Source organism: Chelmon rostratus, chromosome 4, assembly GCF_017976325.1.
Source record: "Chelmon rostratus isolate fCheRos1 chromosome 4, fCheRos1.pri, whole genome shotgun sequence".
In the NCBI taxonomy this organism is placed as follows: Eukaryota; Metazoa; Chordata; class Actinopteri; order Chaetodontiformes; family Chaetodontidae; genus Chelmon; species Chelmon rostratus.
In genome coordinates this window covers 3,948,518-3,970,798 of record NC_055661.1, presented here as the reverse complement: position 1 = coordinate 3,970,798, position 22,281 = coordinate 3,948,518, and the positions used below count along the sequence as shown (strand labels likewise).

The 22,281-nt window shown below is 40.8% G+C and overlaps 1 protein-coding gene across 1 annotated transcript in view; it reads right to left on the bottom strand.

Annotated features, from left to right (window-relative positions):
* Positions 1 to 22,281, bottom strand: part of LOC121606000 (inactive N-acetylated-alpha-linked acidic dipeptidase-like protein 2) — a 472,539-nt gene that overhangs the window by 118,785 nt on the left and 331,473 nt on the right. The window contains exons 11-13 of the mRNA XM_041936153.1: positions 21,029 to 21,216; positions 19,982 to 20,110; positions 2,118 to 2,264 (exon numbers count right to left, since the gene is read on the bottom strand). Coding sequence (XP_041792087.1) covers positions 2,118 to 2,264; positions 19,982 to 20,110; positions 21,029 to 21,216 — 464 coding nt within the window. The remainder of the gene's footprint in view (positions 1 to 2,117; positions 2,265 to 19,981; positions 20,111 to 21,028; positions 21,217 to 22,281) is intronic.

The following is a 22,281-nucleotide window of genomic DNA, read 5'->3' as shown; positions in this document are numbered from 1 at the left end:
CTCCACACTGTAATGTACACCATGTTATGTGTAACTTACCTGGGTCAGTATTCACCAAGTGTCTGAGAGTAGAAAATCTGTCCAACTGGCCAGATTTTCAGAGTGATGCATTTCTGGTCCTACTTTTAGGCCTGGAGATAAAGATATTAACTTGACTTTTAAAATGTATTCCACAGGTGTCCAAACCTGTTAGGAGTCCCACGGAGATGGTGTTCGGGCAGATATGAGCATGCGTTTGATTTAGGGAGAGACATGTATCGACAGCGATGAGGTTGCTAAAAGATACAGTTTTGGCAAACATTTCTTTCTGACTGACCATGTGCAGGATGAGGAGAATGCAATTACTGAGGGGCTCACAACCTTACAGCGACAGGGGGGTGTAGCTTTGCAATGTGTTGGGTCTGTCATAACTGACAATTTTGGCAGTAATATATAGTAATTATAGCTGGTGGAGCTTCATGGAAGACACATGGTCCTGTTGTGACACTGGGTGTTGCTGTAAGGGACAATAAGTTAGCTGGGGGTTTGTATCTTTCTCTTTGAGATTAATGGTTTTCTACATGGACCCTGACAAATAAATATAATAAAACTGACAATACAACAATTAAGGCCACAGAGGGTTTACAACATCATTGCTGCATGTACAATATTGCATAATGCATGTAAAGTGCAGCCCTGGCTAAGCAATTTAAGACAATGGCTAACTGGTAAATGTCATGATGAGATATAGGTCACTGCATATGTAATATAGATAACTTAGTGACCCATGTTGTTTGTCCACACGGATAAAGAATACACATAACATTTTGACAACAGCGGCTTAGGGGTTTCAGCATTGACCATGAACAGCAATGTCCCCAGTTTGTGTCTGTCACCTTAGTTTCTACTTTGTAGCTGCCTGTGTCCTTGCTGAAAGTGCAGGAAGGTCCATAAATGTTTCTAAAGTCATACTGTGAGGGGTGCAGGAGTGGTTTAATTCCATTAAGTCCGAGGATCACTTTCAGCACGATTCCTCTGAGTGATTCCTCATTTTGAAACAACATATTGTACATCTGTCCCTGTGAAGGAATGAAGTCCACACAGGAACTATGTTACCTTTCTGTCCCTGTCAGCTGAAGTCTCAATAAAGACATGAAATAAAACAGGAAATGTGATTACCCACAGATTTTTAGCATAGCACTAAAAGTATGAATGCTATTAAGATAATGCTAATGTATGCATACTGGACTTCCCTCTAGTAAAATCAAGCATATTTAGGTATGTGTTAGACTGTTTTTAATTCAATCTGCGTCCCCCCCCCCCTCCTAAATAAAGGCAGTGCTGTGAATTTCACCCTCAACTACCTATTATTTTGAGGTTGTGAAGATGCCTGGAGGGCAGATAAACATCATGAAGATCTCTCGCACTAATTAAGCTCAAAGTTGCCTTCCTAGCCAGAAGTTCCGAATTTGAGTGGGCTGATTTAGCTGGGGCTAAATCTTTGTGTTTCCACCCCAAGGCAGTACAACAAACATCAATACTGCATTTTAAAGAAGTAAATCGGGGTACGCATAACTTGTAAGCTCTGTGATGTGTATTTGTTGCTTGTATAGAGACATAATTCATACTGCAGTGTGCCAAGCTGGGTCTGTAAATGATAATGTTGAAATATTTTTTCTATCTAAATAATGCTATTAGTCTCAGAGGCTCCAGATGGTTGTCAACACATCCAGTCTCCAATATGCCAGAACTGGACAAATTACCGCAGTGCCATATTGTAAGGCCTTTCCTTTGAAGATGGCACTTTACTTTAACATGCGATACACACAGACTACTGTCAAGTTGGTATATCTTCACCAAGAAAAGTTTGACTTCCAATTAAAAGCTAAAGATAAACAAGTTGTGTCCAATGGCAAACACAGAAGTTTATGCAATTTAATCTGTTCACAGCTTTCTGTCAGAAACGGAGAAGCAAGAAGCACGTATCAGACTCGCTCCTCTGCTCTGCAGTGGGCATACACCCTGGCATAAAATTCAGGTAAGACTATGAGAGCGTCATCTGAAAACACAGGCTCATCAGTAGGCAAAGCAGTGAGAGCAGCGGAAGTAAAAATTCTGCTGTATTAGTTTGGGTGTACCTCTTCTGCTTTACTCTGCTCGAAGGCGAACTCCATAGCGGGCACAGCCAGCTGGTTGGCGAAGAAATTCACATCTCCAGGCAACTGCAGCGAGCTGACGTTGGGTCCAGGGCAGTTCCCACCGCGGATGCAACTCAGCAACTGTCTCTACCAGAGAGGAGAAAAGATGAAGAGAGAGGAAACGGAGTGGGATGAGCAAAATTCACTGGTGCAAAGAGAAAAGGGAGAAGGATGGGGTGTAGCAGAGCAAAAAGGCACGGAGGTTAAGAGGTTGCTGCTTTGTTAATGAATTAAACGGGTTACAGATAAAACACTTTGCTACAACTGCCTGAAATGTCTGCTCATAGTTCAACTTTTACTCACTATAGATTTACAGGAGCAAGAGAACAATGCATTGATATGAGACATGTGGCATGTACTGTACATTACATTTACAGCATTTAAGTGTTAAAGACTGTGGTGGAAAGTAAACAAGTACATTTACTCAAGTACTGTACTTGAGTACAAATTTGATGTATTTGTACTTAACTTGAGTATTTTCATATTGTGCAAATCTATATTTCTACTCCACTACATTTCAGAGGCAAATGTTGTACTTTTTACTCCACTTTAGTTACTAATAACTTTTCATATTACAGATTTCCATACCCTTCCTGTCCAGTGAGAACCAGAAAAATTCAACATTCACATTAATGAAGCAGTAATATTAATCGAAAAACATCAGATGTAGCAGTAAAACACTTACAGGGAACTTTTTTCTGCACGAGTACTTTTATGTTTCATACTATTTATAGTGGAGTACTTTCACAGAGTGGAATTGCTACTTTACATTTATATTTAATACTTCTTCCAGCAGTTGTTACAGGTTCTAACAAGGGTTAAATACCGCAGATTAAGATCCAGTTCATTCCTGGGAATTCACATCATTCATTCACATCCCTTTTTATTATTATTATAACTAATAACAACTAAATTGTTTCATCAGGAAGTGCTGTTATTACAATAATACAACTTTTCATTGGCAGCACTTTCTTCTTCTTATATTTCATGCAAAAATGTACTTAACAGGACACGTAGGTCATATTCCAAAAGCAGAACGGCGTCAACAGGTGGTGGGGCTATGAGTGCAAAATAAGTAATGCTCAATTGATGCAAGACAGACTGTCAGACTCGCCCATTTAAGCACTCCGACATTCTGTATTTAAACTGCTGAATAAACTCCATGCTGTTAATAATTACATGCACGTTTGTGTTAAAATCACACTGAATTTATGGTAAGACTTTTGTCACTGTGGGAAAAATGTACTGTAGTCACAGGAAATTGGAACACCTGCAGTGTGTGCCTGATAGTAAGAAAAAGAAACAAATGAAAAGCCACAGCAATAACACACAAGCTGAGAGAATGATTGGCATAGCATAACACTGGGGTGGTATATAACCCTTTTAAGGTACAAATGGTCCAAATGGTGTGTGTGTGTGTGTGTGTGTGTGTGTGTGTGCGTGTGTATGTGTACACTAAATACAATACAGGGCTAAGAGAGGGAGGGAGCGATGTGAGGTTAGGTGGCATTTGGCATGTGGCTAATTGCCCACTTCAAGCTTTTGTCACAGTTCTCCACAGCTCACACTCAGCTTGTTACCTGGGTTGACTGCCTTCTGGTGTCATTCCTAATGGAAAAAACAACAAGGCTGCTACATAGAAACTGTTGGGACCAGGTTGTGTAATATAAGTGAAGAGAATGCAGCAGTCAATCAATTAGAGCCTTATCTCAACTGTCCACAGCTGTTGAGCCCATCTGATGTCACCATGTTCTTCTTTCACATTGCATTTAATTAGAGGTTCCCTTAATTAAGCCCTGGTGTCCCTTCATCCCTGTCACTGACACACTGTTGTTAGCATTTTCTATTTTATTTTTTCTAAAGCTGTTGCTCTCTGAACACTAACTACTACTGTGACACATTCACACTCTAAGTGAATGAAGGCCATTAATCAACACCTTTAACCTTGCTTCAACCTGCCCACATGCAACCCAGTGTCACAATGAAATGTCTCTTTTAAAGCTCACTCTTTCCATTTACACCCACAAAAAGACTGGTAGGACAAAACATTTATGTGCACAACAATATTCATGAAGGACATCTCATTATCCACTTATGGCTAATTGTGGGAGTTAACAGGGTGGGAATAAATGCTTGTTCATGTGTGCACAATTTAGAAGTTGATTGAGATTCACAATGGGGAACTCACACAGTGGACAGACTTATCACAATATTGTTTGACGTATTCAGCTTTCGTGTTACTTCCAGCAGCCTATTAGTGTGCAACTGAAGCAAAGAGCTGTGCACGAAGCCTGTAGTGTTTAAAGCCACACACAGGAAATGATGAATTCTAGATTTCTGGATAATTAGTGTAATAGCATTCATAGCCACCATGGCTCAGCAGAGAAAGAAAAACTAACAAACATTTAAACTTCATCGAGGTAAAATGAATGCTAGAGCGGAGGAAATGCAGTTTGATTGACGATGATCTCTGGGTGCAGTGCCAACACGCAACTGCGCAACAACAAGACTAGGTAAGCCAGCGTTTTGCCAGACCACAAGTGCAGTCTATGCAGTCCACCACAAGTAAAGCATGATTTCAGAAACATACTCAATCAGTTCCTTGATGAAGTCTGGTCTCTTTTTGGTCCACTGATCAGACTGCTCACTTCCACTCCACTGTCAACCCAGAGAGCTGTTGTCACGCCAAGCAGGGACTCCCTACAGATTGATCACTACACATTCACAAGACAGGATTGGTTACTCCCTTCAAGGGAAAGTGGCTGACATCTGTCTCTGGACTCTGAGGTCAAATGAAGTCACTACCTTGGGAACAGTGGCAGGGGTTTAAATGTGCCTTCCTGGGCCATGTCGAACTGTCACATACACAAACCTTCATGTGTTTCTACTGTGTCAACTAGTAAGGGAAATTCACTTTTCCAGACTGCAGCGCCACTATGGTCTGCCAAAAAATAAAATGGGAAATATTATATTTAAAAAAAAAAGAAAAAATATTTATTTTTCCTGTCTAAAAGGTCAAAAACAGTGAGAACAACAACAGCAGAGGACATTCCTGTGCAAACACTATTATCAGCGCATCTGCTCACTTTGGCTGCATGCACCTGATACTACTTCTTGGCAAGCTTTGATTAAAGAGTGCAAAGCATTTCACAGTGTTGATTTTGGTAAGGATGCAAAATAAAAAGAATCCAGAGCAGTTAGCTTGTTAGAAATGGCATCAAGTCAGCTCATAAGTCACTTATAAATCGCAAGTAATATCATGGTCAATCTGCTGCTGTTTCAAACTGAGTCAACCTTAGCCTATGAACCATGTATGATTACTATCTTGAAATCAAAATGAGTGTCATATTTCATGTTTTTAACACAAACCTGGAACGAGATGATTTGTCTGCTGAGCAAAATCAATGAAGTGCCAGTGGGTGACGAATGTGTTCAGTTGGGATGAGACCTGCCAGCTGTGAAGGCCACAGCATGTGATTCCCATCAATTTCATACTCATCAAACCATTCAGCGAGTCCTGTGTTTGCATTCATCTTGATTCAGCTTTCATCTTGAATTTGTCATGTGTCTAAAATGTCTGGTAGCCGTAATTTCCACAAAAATACCAGTGAGCAGCAATGTGGTTACAGTGGTGCCTGGCACACCTGTGATTACAAGCACAGCTGTGTGACCATGTCAGAACTCACAGTCTGGCTGAGTGGGCACCATTTCCTGCTGCCAGGACACGATGTGCTGTTGCATGTTGTTGTTGTAATGACTGTGCAGACTAAAATGAGCAGTAAAAACAAACAAAAAAAAACTTTGATGTTTTAAATTTAAATTAGTATGTAATGTTGAATCACTCTCTCACTGACTCTCACAGATTTCAAGCAATTTTCAAATAACCCAATTATGGCATAAGTCACCAGATTTGTGAGTTGAATCTGACTCAAGCTGAAGTCATAATGACTCAGTCCACTCTTTTTTGACTGTACTCGCTCTTTTTTTTTCTCGTTATCTGACAGCAGGCACTTTTTTGGCATTACCTCGGACGAAGTTCCAAGTCAGCTGAGTTGAGCCGAATCGGTACACGAATTGTCACTCATGCATCACGGGGCCGTGGGACATCCTGCACAAACCCAGAATTTTTAAATAAGCTATCAGCAGCAGCAACTGCTAATTCTTTCACTCACTGAATCAATATCCTCTGTTGTAAGCGCAGTGGACCTCCTTTGTGTGCGTAGTGAATGTGAGTGGAGCAAGATGAAAAGCTTATCAGTGAAGTTGGCGGTAAATGGACGGTGTAGATTACAGTTTGTCAGTGAATGAAGGCTGCAGTTTCTCAAGACCAAAGTAAAGCTCCTGTGTGTTGTTTCCCAGCTGCGCCGTTACCATGATCAGCTACGAATCCCGCCTTCATTGAGAGGGTTTTATCTACAGCGGAAAAAAACAGTAGAAAAAAGTGCCTGGAAACAAAAGCAAGTCGAGCCGTAACATGCAGTGGAAACAAACAGGGAGACAAACAGTTCAATCCAGTAGTCCTGCAATAACCATTTTAAACATTTAATAACCTGTCCAACTGCTCGTTAACACAAATTTCTAATCAGCTAATCACATGGCAGCAACTCAATGCCCTTAGGCACGTAGACATGGTTAAGATGATCTGCTGCAGTTCAAACCGAGCATCAGAATGGGGAAGAAAGGTGATTTCAGTGACTTTGAACGTGGCATGGTTGTTGGTGCCAGACGGGCTGGTCTGAGTATTTCAGGAACTGCTGATCTACTGGGATTTTCATGCACAACCATCTCCAGGGTTCACAGAGAATGGTCTGTAAAAGAGAAAATATCTAGTGAGCGGCAGTTCTGTGGGCGAAAATGCCTTGTTGGTGCCAGAGGTCAGAGGAGAATGGCCAGACTGGCTCGAGCTGATAGAAAGGCAACAGTAACTTAAATAACCACTCGTTACAACCGAGGTATGCAGAAGAGCATCTCTGAACACACAACACGTCGAACCTTGAGGCAAATGGGCTACAGCAGCAGAAGACCACACCGCGTGCCTCTCCTGTCAGCTAAGAACAGGAAACTGAGGCTACAATTCGCACAGGCTCACCAAAATTGGACAATAGAAGATTGGAAAAACGTTGCCTGGTCCGATGAGTCTCGATTTCTGCTGCAACATTCAGATGGTAGGGTCAGAATCTGGCGTCAACAACATGAAAGCATGGATCCATCCTGCCTTGTATCAGCGGTTCAGGCTGGTGGTGGTGGTGGTGTAATGGTGTGGGGGATATTTTCTTGGTACACTTTGGGCCCCTTAGTACCAATTGAGCATCGTTTCAATGCCACCTGCCTGAGTATTGTTGCTGACCATGTCCATCCCTTTATGACCACAGTGTACCCATCTTCTGATGGCTACTTCCAGCAGGATAACGCACACTGTCATGAAGCTCGAATCATCTCAGATTGGTTTCTTGAACATGACAATGAGTTCACTGTACTCAACTGGCCTCCACAGTCACCAGATATCAATCCAATAGAGCACCTTTGGGATGTGGTGGAACGGGAGATTTGCATCATGTATATATATATATTTTTTTTTTTTTTTTTTTTCAGATTGGATTACACTGTGCAGCTGCAAGCTACAACTGCGTCCTCACCTCTGTATACGGTGCTCCTGAACCAAGATATTGGATGAACTTGATTTGAACTTGATTTGATGCCTGTGGTTAGAAAAAGCACCACCACCATTGAGCATTTCAATTTGTGAGTAAGTATGCCATTGAACAAGCACTGACTGTCCACCTTGTGTCCACGAGTGATCAAGTTTAAAAAAGCAGTTTGTCCCAGGGTCAGTGCTTAAGAAAAACATTACAGTGCTAGTCACTACAGAAGATCCAAATTAGTGATCAATAGACAGGGCTGTCTCTGCACACGTGGACATTACTAGATTGGCCACAGTGGGAAAGAGGACAAAATGAAGTTGCACGAGAACCTCTAATTTTTCCTTTTTTGCACTCAGTATTGGACTGCTGTGCTGAAGCAGCTCAGCTGACAGACTTAATTTAGTGGTATGCTCGTGATCTGCGGGGTAGTGACTGAAAGAATGAGAGTGCAGATACAAGCTGCTAAAAGCAGCTGCTGTGGTTTGGCCATTTAATTAGGATGCCTCCCTACTGAGGTCTGCTGGACAAGTCCAATGGGGATGAAACTGCAGAGCAAATCCAGAACACGGTGGAGGGAATGCATCATCAAATTTGTGATTGACATTGTGAAATACACTCACATCCAGGGGGTAGATAACAAACCAGGACTGCAGACATTTTATGGATACTGTATACATGGATATGTGTACTGTACTGTTTTGTTGAGATATTTTTTTTCACAGATTTTTATGCCAGTAACACATTTTTTAGTTTTATTACTACACACAAAAACAGCTTGAAAAATCCTAAAAATACATGTTTTTGTGCACTTTTCGAATGTTTGTTTTATGCCTGGAGGTTCTCCCACCTGACACAAAAAACTATGCAGGCCTTTATTCCCAATATCATTTCCATGCAGATGAATCTCCTGCTTTCCTGCAGAACATGAATAAGTGTTTTTTAAATATAGAATCAACTCAGCAAGAGCAGTTGTGATATTACGACATGCTGAGTGCCCTGCCAGCACATTTTTTGTTTTGTTTTCTACACAGGGCTTGGCCATGCACACCCCAAGCCTTGACTTAACATTGCGTTGATGCCACAGCTTAACTGTCTGCCTTGCTACAAAATGGGCTATTATTTCCTCCACTAACACTTCATTCTAGCTTGGATGTAAATTGCAGGGTGCAGAATCGCCCACTATGGACCTAATTTCTAAGGATACTGGTCAGCTAAAGCCGACAGATGTCTATCATCATGTAGTGTGCGGGTCAAAGATGTTGGAAATGCGAGGACAAGTACCACACATAAACTGACCTTTATCTTCACCTGTCCATATACTGTACATATATATATACATACATACATAAGCTATCATGACATGTGCCACTGTTTCCTACACCCCCTGCTGTGTGCACCCACAAGCACAATGCTCTCTAAACAAGAAAACATTCCAAATCCTATCTGGCTTGGAAATGTCTCAAGAATCTGAGGAAGGGGTGCAGCGTGTAGTTTGGAAGAAGGATGTTTGGGCAACTTTGGTTAGTCTGCTACCATGGCAACCCAGACCCAGATAAGTGGTGGACAATGGATGAATCTGAAATCAAACGATGAAGAACAGCAGTTACTTATAACTATTGGTTACTGTTGACTCAAGTGTTCATCGGAACAGTTTGCGTGTTCACGTAGTTTTAGATAATATTTGGAAAATTCTAAAACTTTCTTACAGTGCTGAGGTTAGATGCAGCTGTAACGTAGCATTTATTTTCCGCTTGTGAACCGAACAGGGATCCAGTCTATATAAAAGGGTTCTTCTTGACTTTGGCTGCTATCTTATATAATCTCAAAGGAAGAAAATGTTTCAGATTGCTGTGTTGGCTGAAAATCTATCTTAACCTCTCACCTGTTTTCATCAAACTAAGATTTCAGAAAATATACAGCTGGTTTTGAAAGAGTTTAGGTGACCTGAGGTGATTGCATTCACTAAACACTTTAAAGGCCTGTGCACTCTTAATACCACAACTTAAGACACAAAACAGGATTATATATAGAGATGGACTATCACTCCATCAGCTGGGGAGGAGATTTAAAGTCAGGCCGTGTGCCTTTTCTCTCCTTTTCCTCTCTTACAACCAGACACAGTGCGTTAAAAGAGAGTCAGAGGGGCAAAAGAGAGACAGAGACGGTCAAAATGAAAGTAGAGTTCTTTAGAGAGGGAATTACAAAAAGAGAGGTGTAAAAAAGGGATGTGATGGGAGGACAGAGAGAATAAACAAGTGAGCAGGGAGGGAAAAAGTGAGAGAGCAGAGAGAATGGGTAATTCCAGCCTGTGGTGCCACACCAGGAATCAATATTTAATTTCTTTGTCTGGTATGATAAGAATAGACTGAAATCATTTTGAGATCTCAGCTTACCACTCAATACCACTCAATCTACAAAATCATACGTGCTACACAGAATGGCTTGCTGGACTCGAACCAAGATAATCTTGCAGAGTGAGAATATTGATGATATTCTTGCTTGAACGGGGATATGTTTAAGTTTTTTTATTATTATTATTTTAGAATAAAAACACAATATAAAACCAAAGCCATGCACATGTTGAACTCACTCATAAAACCATCCTATACATATTTTTTTTGTTATCATCCCATTTCAATCAATCTCACCTCCCATTTTCCACACAAAAACACGGGGCCCCAACATTTTGTACACTCTGCGTACATCAGCATTATGACACATCAAACAAGCAGAGGGTGTCAGAGAGTGGCGGTGTACCGTAATCAGAATGCAACCCACTGCAACAACAAAGTGCCAAATGACAAAAACAACTTTGCAATATCTGTGTGATCATAATAATAATTCCGTTCCGGACCGTGGTCTTTGGAGAAGCCATTTGCAGCTGTTGAACTGAAAAGCATGCCCCAGCCATCCAGAAGTGAGTGACTGGGATATTAAAGAGACAAAGAGAGAGAATGGGAGAGACACAGAGACAAGAGTGGATCCCAAAAGTCTAAAGCTAGTCTCTTTCTGTATCTCTTTTCTTGAGCATAAAATAAAACAAGGAAAGCTGTAACAGAGTTAAACATGCTGTATATAGAGCCATATAGAATTCTAATAAAACCATCACGCTTAAACTATTTGACTAACTATGAAAGATTGTGTGGAAATGCCCAAATTGCGTACTACCAATAAATTTCAATGCATTATGAGTTTGCATTTGTTAGTATTAAATTCTGAAGTACAGTAAAAAATCCCACCAAGTTCATCTAGACTGAGCTATCAACTGTCCCACTCATGATGATATTTACCTCTGGAACTGATAAATGATGCATTAACACGATATAAAAGCATAAAGTACAGCCACAAAACGACAAGAGTTAAACTATAGACCGTGTTGTAATGGGATCACACCAGCGGTGACACCTGTCAACATGTTGATGATGGTACCCATGAGTACTCATTACTACATTATCAAATGAGTACTCAGTACTCTTGGGTTGGACCGCACCAGTCTTTGAACCTTCATTTTGACCTCAGCTACACCCTCGTAAAGTTTCACCTTCAGGTCACTTTTTAATGCTTACTGCCACCGGTGGTTTCTGAAGCAGCCCACCGAATGAAGCTGCCCCCTGTCTGCGCAATCAGTGCAACTCTTCATGTGTTGTCTTCAATTATTTTGCTAATATTTGTCAAACGCTGAAGATGACTCTTCACTCTGCAGGACACAACCTCTCATCTGAGTACGCGCACACACACACACACACACACACACACACACACACACACACACACACACACACACATTCATGTAGAGCATGTGGAGGCGGGACTGATACAGACAGATGGGCACGTTTCTTTCTTTTGAAGCGGATGCTAGTGGTCCTACAAGGCACTATAGCAAATCATAACTCGCTGATCAAAACTATTTTATTAGAATCAGAAATGAATATAATGAAATCGTCGTCTGGACTGACATGAGTAGTTGGCAGTTTGGCCGGCAGCCGGCACGTATGGGCTTGCTTTCTGGGCAGAACTTCATTATGTTATTCTTTCAACAGGAAATGGAAGTGAAAGGCTGTCAGTATTTACCAGACAACCTGCAGCCAATCGTCCACAGTTTATGAGTACAACTGAATGCAAATAATGATTACATCAGTGAAACAGCCAATGATTAATAATAAGTATTAGAAAATGCACAGTAAACAGATGGGAATGCATCTAAAAAAAAACATCCATTAAATGTATCCCACAAGGTAACTGGGTAATGCATAATGTATTGTAAAATACATAGTAGGCCACATTATCTATCAACCACATACATACATACATTTTTCCACTCACGGTGATGAAATTCCCTGGAACTGTGTCTCTAGCATTGCTAAAATGATTGCTGAGTGGGTTAAAAGTCAACCTTGCAGAAGAGTGCCCACAGAGAAATAGTGCACTTCAGGAATAGGCATTGATTAATTCTAGCTAAGAGCAATTATGTATATTCAGGGCCATGACTTATACGCAAATTAGGCTGTAATGTGTCTTTAATTCATTTAGGGGGCATTTATTAAGCAGAAATGAATCTTATGAAAGACTCTGGCTACGTGACTATACCTGCCTCCACCTCTTACAAACAATAAGTCCTGCATGGCCTTGCATGGTTTGCAGCTTGCCTCTTACCAGGCAACTACTGCTGGGCAGATGCATCACACCACGGCCCCTGACGAATGTCATAGCTACAGCTGCTGACAGTGCTCATTCTTCACCTAACATGCACTTTCATATGCGTTCCTCTACTTATGTTCTGTCGCTATGATATGAAACTGTGATGGACGGGCCACGCTGGCAGATACATAAACACCTTCTGAGGCCGTGCAGCTTCTCCTCCTGGTTATGCATATTCATGGAGGCTGCCTCAGTCACACAATGTCTGTCCTGACAATTCAAAAACTTTGGTAATTCAAACATATTGCAGACAGCGTACTATTTCAAACATTATGCCAAGTGTGCTGTCGAACCATCTTGCATAGCTGCACAGCCATAAAGTCAGGGACCCGTTCCGGTGATTTATTGTGAGCTTCTTTTCCACTGGTTTTATGTGTGAAAACATATAAATTAGACATATAAATTAGGCTCCCTTGCATATTCGCTAATGTGGATTATGTTCATATTTACCATTTACAGTGTGATTCTGAAGCCGGTCTACTGTCATCCCTTCTCCATGTTTGAAAGCCTGTCATGGCGTTATAATTCAATTAAAATGTCAGCCGTAATTTTTCCAGTCTGCATATACTCTCAGAGCGTCTACAAGAGGATGATTTGCCACAGTGAATACAGATTGTGTTTAAAATATGACACAATGGAAATATGCAAAAGGTCTTTTGGCATTTGAGATCCATTGTGTGAAAGATTTAAATTATGCATGGTTGTTGTTCTGGGGGAGTAGTCTTTGGATGAGATTTTTGGATCATGTCAAGTGGAAGCGGTTTGAGCATTCAGTCCAGACTAGTATATACATGCAAAAATCTTTCTCTTATGGATAAGTGATGGTAATTATAAAACAAATGAAGTAACCTCTTTTCCTAGATTTGGCAGCAACAGTTAACCTATATTTATTTCTGTGAGAAGAATTTTTTTAGAATGGTCTCCATGGTGTCACCGGGGCGGTTGGTATTTTACAATGTAATATTTAGGTCATTGTATACAGAGGCGTCATTTACAGAAGTTTGGACTGAATGTGGGTGGTGGATTTTGACCGAGCTCTACGCCAGAAACAGAAGGGGGCAGGAGGACAAGGCCCTCTCAATCATGCCTGTTCTGGATCGACTTCTGACAGCCCCCGCTGTGACAGAAAAGAAAGGCAGCTGGACTAAAATCTATTTATTCCAGAAATGATGTTATTGTATCTGTTTAAAGATGTATTGCTTTCTTACTGTCATGAGCCAACATGTAAAATAAACCCATCTTAAATCAGAACCAAGTAAAAAAAAAGCACAACTAAACAAATAAATTAAAAAAATAACATGATCATTAAATCAAACCCTATATTCATCTGCAATAGCCATTCGCTGTACATTCAATGACTACCTCTCTACAACTGTGTTTTACTGTATCCTCATTCATTATCTGTTTATACACCGGCTTCCGTTTATGGGTGCTTCACGGGAGGAGTTATAGTTGAAGGTACAAGGTTCAAAGTTTGTTTATCATTCTGCAGCACAAGGTTGCACAACAAAATGCAAGCTGTAGAACATCCATGCTATACACGAAACAAAAAACTGTTATTTATGGCGGAGGAGGAACTGAGGAGTCTCACAGCCTGAGGAAGGAAGGCAGTGAGAGTCAGGCTGTCGACAAATGCATCAACACTTACAACTACTACATTATACATATATTTGTGTGTTTTAAACCATTTCTGGTACGTTCATGTACTGTTTATATATATATGTATATATATATGTGTGTGTGTGTGTATAAATGAATATCTATATCTGTCTGTTTATATGCATATATGCAGTATACACACACACACGCACAGACATACACACACATATTTCTCACTCTGAAGCAGACATTGAAAAGAAAAAGGAAAAACCCACAGACATCACTCCTGCCCTAATCAGCCTTGACTCACTTGAAAGGATTACAACTACGCCTGTTTATTCCTGAAAGGATTCTGCATCAAAATGCTATCAGCCTGCCGGACTCTATTGATGTCAATATGGTGGAGACGGGTGGGTGTGGGAGAGACAGAGTGAAACACAGAGAGGATAGTCAGACAGACAAGCAGAGAAGCAGGAATATAGAGCTGTGGTTGGGTTGAGATGTGTCCCATAGGATGACAAACGCAGGTTAAATTTGTCACTATGGGGATGCAATGTGGTGTGTGTACAAGAGACACTTATGGATAGTCGGTAACAAATTCAGTGTAAGCAGGTTTGACGATGACCACGAGTCAACAGAAAGTAGTTGTCGCACTTACTAATACACCTGTTTCTCACTCACTTAACCACACTCTCTACACACACACATTTAGCACTGATCAACAAGAACACATCGAATGTTTCACGTTCTTTCTTCTAGGTTAATGGACAAGGAGATGTGTGATGTATTTTTTTTTTTTATGACAGAAATGTTGGGTTCATTTGTCCTTCACATTATCATCACAGTGAATTTGATTCGATTTGGCATCCAAATGAATCTGGATGTAATCAGACCACTCGAACAGACACTTTCTGCAAAGCTGCATTCTTAATCATTCAGCCTGTGTTTTTCATCACATAATGAAAAGATAAAATGTTATGTGAAGTAATTTTGGCTCAAATTACATAATGAATCATTATTATTAAATATTAACTATGATTGGTTTTGGCTAAACCAGATTGACTGAAATGTTGAATGTAATCTGATGACTAAAAATGACTAAAATTTAAGCAGTGTTCATTGACTAAAACTAAAATTGTTCCACTTTTCTTTGACTGAGATAAGATTAAAATGCCCTGACTTTTAAAGCAGTACTTGCCAACTTTTGCAAGATCTAAATAATGGAACCCACCTATACACTTTGGAGAAAAACATTTCAGATATCTATCAACTGAAACATAAAAAAAAAGTCAAATGTATCAAAGAAATCTGTTCACTGTGATGATAATCCAAAGAACAAGACAAGAGAAGATGCTGTCATTTTTTTTTTTTTTTTTAAACTGAGCACCACAATTGAAATTCTATCAATGTCCAGAAACCTGAGATAAATATGTCAAAACCTGACGAGAAAAAAACACGAAGGACTTTAGGAGCTTTACTGAGACAGGACATCTTTTACCTTTTCAATATTTAACAAAATTCATCTTTTTCCTCGTAGCACCCAAAGTCTTTCATCAGCTCATACCCACGTGTGGGGACAACCAGTGCCAAAATCCTGTGTGCTGCACGCCAATCACATAGACAGACAGAGAATAATAAGAGTGAAACACAGCATATTGTTACTCCATAGAAACAACATAGGAGGAAATATGGAATCATGTACTAGTGAGGCCAGTTGAGTCGGGGGTATGGAATATAAACAACTGAGGGCCCCACACAGAGCTCAGAGGGGTTTAAATCACACTACAATGGCCAACTAAATGCCCTCAAATCACGTACATCTACACACACACACACACACACACACACACACACACAAAGAAACATAACACGTCCGTTCAGGCCCATGGCCATTTCTTGGAGAGAGAACAGATGAAGGGTTTTCCACTCAGGTCTTTTTTCAGTCTAACAGTGTGCTGTCCACTGTACGAGCATTTGTTTTCAAATGAAGGGAACTGTTACAAGCCACCCACACTCCGACTGGAGACGAGACACACATACATCTTTGGAACAATACCCAATTAAAGCGCAGGCCATTTGTTTTGTATTCTTCTAACCACCAAAGCTGATCCTGGTTTCTCTCTTTCCACCTTTGATTTTCCTCCACTTGCCTTCTTTCTGTCCATCTACCCCCCTGTTGTCCCTCCTCACCGTGTAAATCCCCCACAACAGAAGTATCTAGTTGTATTATAATTGGTTCCCAAGCACCCATTCCAAAACTCAGTGCAGCAGCATCTCGATTTGGAAGACAGGTCCCTGCAAAGTAAGATAAGTAGGAAGTATTACGGCTGTTGTGCAAACATGATTAACGACATGCTTAGACCTGTTTCTAAATATTGGGAGGTGGGGAGCGTACCTAGGGCAGCTCAGAGCCTCTTGAGATGATGAATAGAGCAATAGAGTGTGCCAGAGATACAGCTGTCACCGAACGGTACAATGAGGCGAGGCGAGATGAGACGGGAGGCTGAATAAAAAGTAAACACTGAGGAGGGACTCTTGGAGGATTCTTTGGATAGCACACTGTTACTCTGCAGAGCTGTTATGATGCATTTTACCCTCCTGATTTATTAACACACCAAAGCAATCTTGGTATACTAAAGTGGCTACGTGGAAACATTTGAGCATGCTGCTATAGAGTCTCCTACAAGGTTGTGTCACAGTAACAAAAGGAAGTTTGTTGTGATACAAGTCCAATAAAAAGAAAAGCTGAATGGAAACACTGGCAATATGAAAACCAAAAAATGTGGCTGAGGTGGAAATGTTGGTGTATTGATAAAAGCAAAATGTGAATGCCAGATGCCAGTGTGATGGAGAAGACATCAGATCAGCAGTCTGTACCGTTGCTTTTCTCAATAAAGAAACATAAATGACACATTTCCCTCATGTTTTCCACATTTTTGTTTGCTTGAGGTTCAACTGTTGCTCTTTTAATGCCTTCATCTTGTTATGCCCCGTCCTTCTGTAATGGTTTAAAGGCATGTGACTGGAGAATTAACTCCACCAGCTGCTGACCCCTAGTGTTATCATAACAATAGTGAATGGAAACACACACCAAGTCATTTTTTCTTACACTGATTTTCTGGATATTGGGCTAGAAATGGTGACTATTCAAAGCTTTGCAGGTGTCATTAAAAAAAGTGATGCCATCTTCCTTTGCCAGAACCAGGATTAAATATAAAGATTAAATAACAATTGTGACCAAATTGTTGCATCTCCAATGTGCAGCTTTTCTGGAGTAAAGCCAGCGTTCAGACAGAACACTGTACAATTCACAGGTGGGTGCACTGATGCACTGTCAATCCAAGTGGGCACATGGAGCAATACATAATAGAGCAGACAATTATGCTCGAGCTAGCATGATTTGAATTGAAAAAGTGTCGAGCTGAGTGAGAAATTGTCCTTGGGCAATGAGGAGAAAGCCAATCAGACTGAAGCAGCTGAAGCTGCATGCAGGCTCCTGTAAGTTTCCTCCTTCCTACAGCAGTGTTTACAGCAGCACTAATGTCCCCTGGGTATTTATGACCAGGAAGAATGATGCCTGAGCATAAGGTTTATATACACCATATTTCTTGAAGATGAAAACAATGGAGCGGCATGACAAGGTTAACATGAAGCCTGACAGAATGAATGAATATGACAGGATAATGAGAACAGAGGCAGAGTATGCATGCAGTGTTTTTTCCTTTTTTTCTGTGAAAGATATTTCATTAAAGAGCATCAAAAGTACAAGTTACTTTGTCGATGTGTCCTTTTTTCTTCCTCTCTTTATATGGCGTTGGCAGAGGCTGCAGCAGCTGAATGTCACAGGTAGACTGGACCATTCTGACTAATTAGTTTATAGTAGAAAAGAGAATAAAGAGACAGTACACTGTACTATCTGTCCACTCTTGACCTCTTGTACCTGGGTGCCTGGCAGCAACATGACTCTTCCCTGAGGATGGATGACTAACCTAAAGACAGACGTAAGAATACCATATAGAATAACCTGAGGAAACAAAGAGAGAAGGCAGAGGAGAAGTGAGAGGGAGATTTTAATGAGGAAAATGAGCGGGTGGGGAGATGCAGTGCTTGCTGCTGATGAAAGAGGAGATTAAGAAATGATAGGAGAGGGAGCAAGGCGGTGAGAGAGGGACGCAGGGAGAGATGTAGTGCTGAAGGGAGAAGGGGAAGAACAAAATAAAGGAAGGAGGAGGCAGAGGAAGGAAATGAGAGAGAGTGACGATGAGGTGTGTGTTTTAAAGGCAAAAGTTTTCAAAGTTTAAAGAGACGGTGGAAGTTGGAAAGAAGAAGTCTGCGAGGGTTGAACATATCTGCGAAACACCCCCAGGTTGAAATAAAGAGACAGTTTGGGAGGCTGAATCACAGAGCTGCTATACTTAATCAGCAGAATGGCCATTGCAGATTGTGTGTGAATGTGAAGTGTGGGATGGGGTGAGAGTGAAGTTAGTTTTATTTAGATCAAATTGAGAGTGTCATCCTCCCCCTCTCACAGAAAAGGTGACATGCTTTAAAGAAGCAGTCAAAGTCTCCCCATTTCTTGTGATTATGTTTCGCTCATTACTGTGTTAACTATCACGGCAATCCGCTCCAGAGCTACAATGTGCAGAGACAGATGGATCAGAGCAGAGCAGAGCATGAGGGGAGCTAGGAGGTGAGGAGATTCAAGTGGAGCAAAGTTAGGAACACTGATGGGGGTAAACTAAGCATGATAAGGGTGAAAAAGTCAAAAGGGTGTTTGCTAATAGTAAGTCAGTAAACAGCTAACAGAAACAGTTACATAATATATTGGGGAGTCATACTCCTTAATATAGAGTGGAAGTCAAACATTTCACAATGATTTCTACAATTCTACAATATCTTATTAAAGTTGCCGATCTAGACCTACTTTATTATTACTTTACTACATACTGCATTGTATCCTAAAGCAAAGAGATGCTTTTCCTTTGTTTCCTTGTACTTCTTGTATGAGCCTACTTGTACTTTCATTTATTTCATATTCCAGTACAACATCAGAGGCAACATTGTAACATGAGGATGAGAAGGTGCGGAACAAGGTGAAGGAACACATCACAGATAGCAAATTAGCAATGCTAATGTTAGCAGCCGTGGAAACAAACAAGCAATCGTTTTTATAGTTTTAAAGAGCAAACAACAACTTTAGAGCTGAAAGTGTATTAGCTGTGCTGTTTCGATCAGCAGGAGAGGAACACAATATCTTTCTTAACAAGGAGCATGCATTATGTGTTCCGGCCAGACACAGGGGGTGGGGGAGGCTACCAATGTTACATATGGTGACTTGTTAAACAGGTCTGTGTTTCTCAGCTGGGTTCAGGTTTGACAATTCTGAGTTCAGCATGGGTCCAGGTTCCACCTTTCAAATAAAAGGCTGGCCCAATTGGTAGTACATGTCTCAAGCTGGAGTCAAAAGCTGGCACCTGGTGAGCAGGTGAGAGCAGCTGCACATTTGGTCAACCAATGGGCTGCCAGACTGAACTGTGAAATGTGAATGATCTGTGAACGTGTTCCTAACAGCCAATTACTTGTACCACCATTGTTTGTCTGGGCAACTTCTTCTCCTTTTGTTTTGTTTTAAATGATGCAATGATGTAAATTGACTTTCTTTTTTTAAAACCCAGAGTTTAAAAGGTGAAATGATTCAAGGGTCTTGACCAAGATATAGTTGGTTACTGCTGGTAGTCGCAGTAGTAGTCATAGTATTAGTTCAACTGTACATCTGTGCTGAGTTGCAGTGACGTTAGCAGTCATTGTAGCGCTGGTAGTGGTGGTGTCAGTGGTAGCACAGTTAGCAGAAGCAGAAATACGTACTCTCTGTATATCTGAAGTGAGCTGCAGCAGTGTTGGAGAGGCTGTAGCTCTGAGGGTCTCTGTCCCTCTAACCGGAGAGTTCAGACTGACGTAGGCCACTGCACTGCTCTTCAGGACAACACTGTTATCCTGAAGGGAACACACACACATCATCATTACACTCCCGATCATATTCAGAAATCTGTCATTGTTGTCACACTGGTCACATTATCATGATTATCAGTAGTCCACACAAAAGTGTCCTTGCCACGTCTCAGGATTACATTGCTGTCGTCATTTGCCATCTGATGTCGCTTGCAATGTAATTAAATCTCACTTGAAATCATTAGATCAAAAACTACATTGTGATCTAAGTAAGAATCTGAGACTGTTGCACAAACGTGTTTTTGTTGCGAGCTGGATGTCTTACTTTTAATTTTATAGGAAGTCATTGTCAGTAACAATCTTGCTAACAATAACAATGACTTCCTCTGCTTTTGTGGGAACAAGAATAACGAATCCTAAGTGAGACCTACTCAATCCAAACAATATAGCCTGATTGCAGCTGTAGTGGGTTGTTCGTGCGGCAGCCTTCCTTTCTTGAGAGAACACAGTGGGCCCCAGCAGCAACTGGCTATCCGTCTTATAACTGTTAATTGTGGCTATTTCCACTGACATTTGAAAAGATGGTACACAGAGTTCAGTCACATTCCATCTAGTCAGTACTCACACGTTTCAGCACAAGCTGCTGCACAGACCCAACTATCATCTTCGTGTTTAGTATTTTGGCTTTTAGCTGGCTAACTGCTAACAAGCCCGAGTAGTAGCATAAGTTGGAGAAAGAATGTTATCAGAGAAGATGAAGAACCTCGTTCTTCATCTTCTCTGTAGATGTGCTGTATGCTGATGCTCATACAGATGCCATACACATGGTGTATGTTTGTTGCTGGTGTCTGCTTTCATTTATTATGTTTTTACATCTGCCTCAGTTTCAATCACTCCAGAACCCACAACCTTTTTATCCCTGAGCTGACATTTAATAAAGCAGATGCTCTTATGCTTGCTGACCTTTCCCCACTCATAGGACCCGATGTTCCCCAGGGCTGAGCCTCCCCACGAGCAAAACACAGTGGTACGGTCTGGCACCCATCCTTGTTTGGTCTGCTCTGTCAGCGCAGCGATGAGCTGATTCATAATAGCCGAAGCCCCGCCTCCTTGGTCGCTGTCATGGCGACTGCCAACCAGCACATACCGATCTGTAAACAAATACACAGAGAAGTAAAAAGTTAATTTATGGATTTATTTCCTTGGTTGTAGGGGAATATTGCCACTATACACATGTATTATATATTTAACTTATGACCAGATTTATTAAATCAAAAAGAAACACAGAACTTATAAAAAGCAGCCATGAGGGCAACAAGTTCTACTGTTCCATGAAAGCAGCATCAAATGTTGTGTGGCAACGGAAAACTCACACACACACATGCGCACACACACACACACGCACGTCCATGCACCAACTTATATATAACTTATACAGTACAGTATGTATGGAAGAAGGCAGCCTTTCCACAGCAGAATTAACTGAACACATCACTTCTATAATATTAGAATTCTCTCATTATTTTAGGCTTTATTCTCTTTCAGTAACAGTAAATCTAGAGTGGAGTCGAAATGGAAGCTAATTTCAAATGCTAATTCAATAAGAGGTGCAAGACAATGACATACTCACAATCAGGCACATGAAAAAATAAGTAATCAATCCAAATGTGCAAACTGCATGTGCAGCCAATGCTTTCATTGCATTTTTGGTCATTTCAAATCTTCCAAACTCAGAAAAAATAAAAATTTAATTAAATAAAGATGATGCAGCTTTATAGACAGATAGGCCTGTCAGTGGTGTATGTCATCCTTCCGACTGACACCTCTGAATTACATTGTCACATTTACCTTTAACTACATTTGATCATTGAAGGATTCATTTGTAATGTTATGTCCTGTTAAGTCTTGGTCCAGTGACATTTGAACATTTCCCTAACTTCACCTTGTTTGAAAAGATGACATGCTCGTCTCACTTTTTTGTATCAAAAGCAATCATGACTCCAGACACTGAAAAACAGACACATAAAGCCTCTGCTTCATGCATTTGCTTCAATAAATACAGAGGGCATTGTATAAGGCCAATGACATGTAAATGGAGAAAAGGAAAAGGTGAACAGAGATGTAGAAAAAGAAAATGTATAACACTAAAGTTCAGTAAAAGTATCGCAATAGTATTCAAGCACAGTGTGGTTTCTGCACGGAAACACACTCAGACA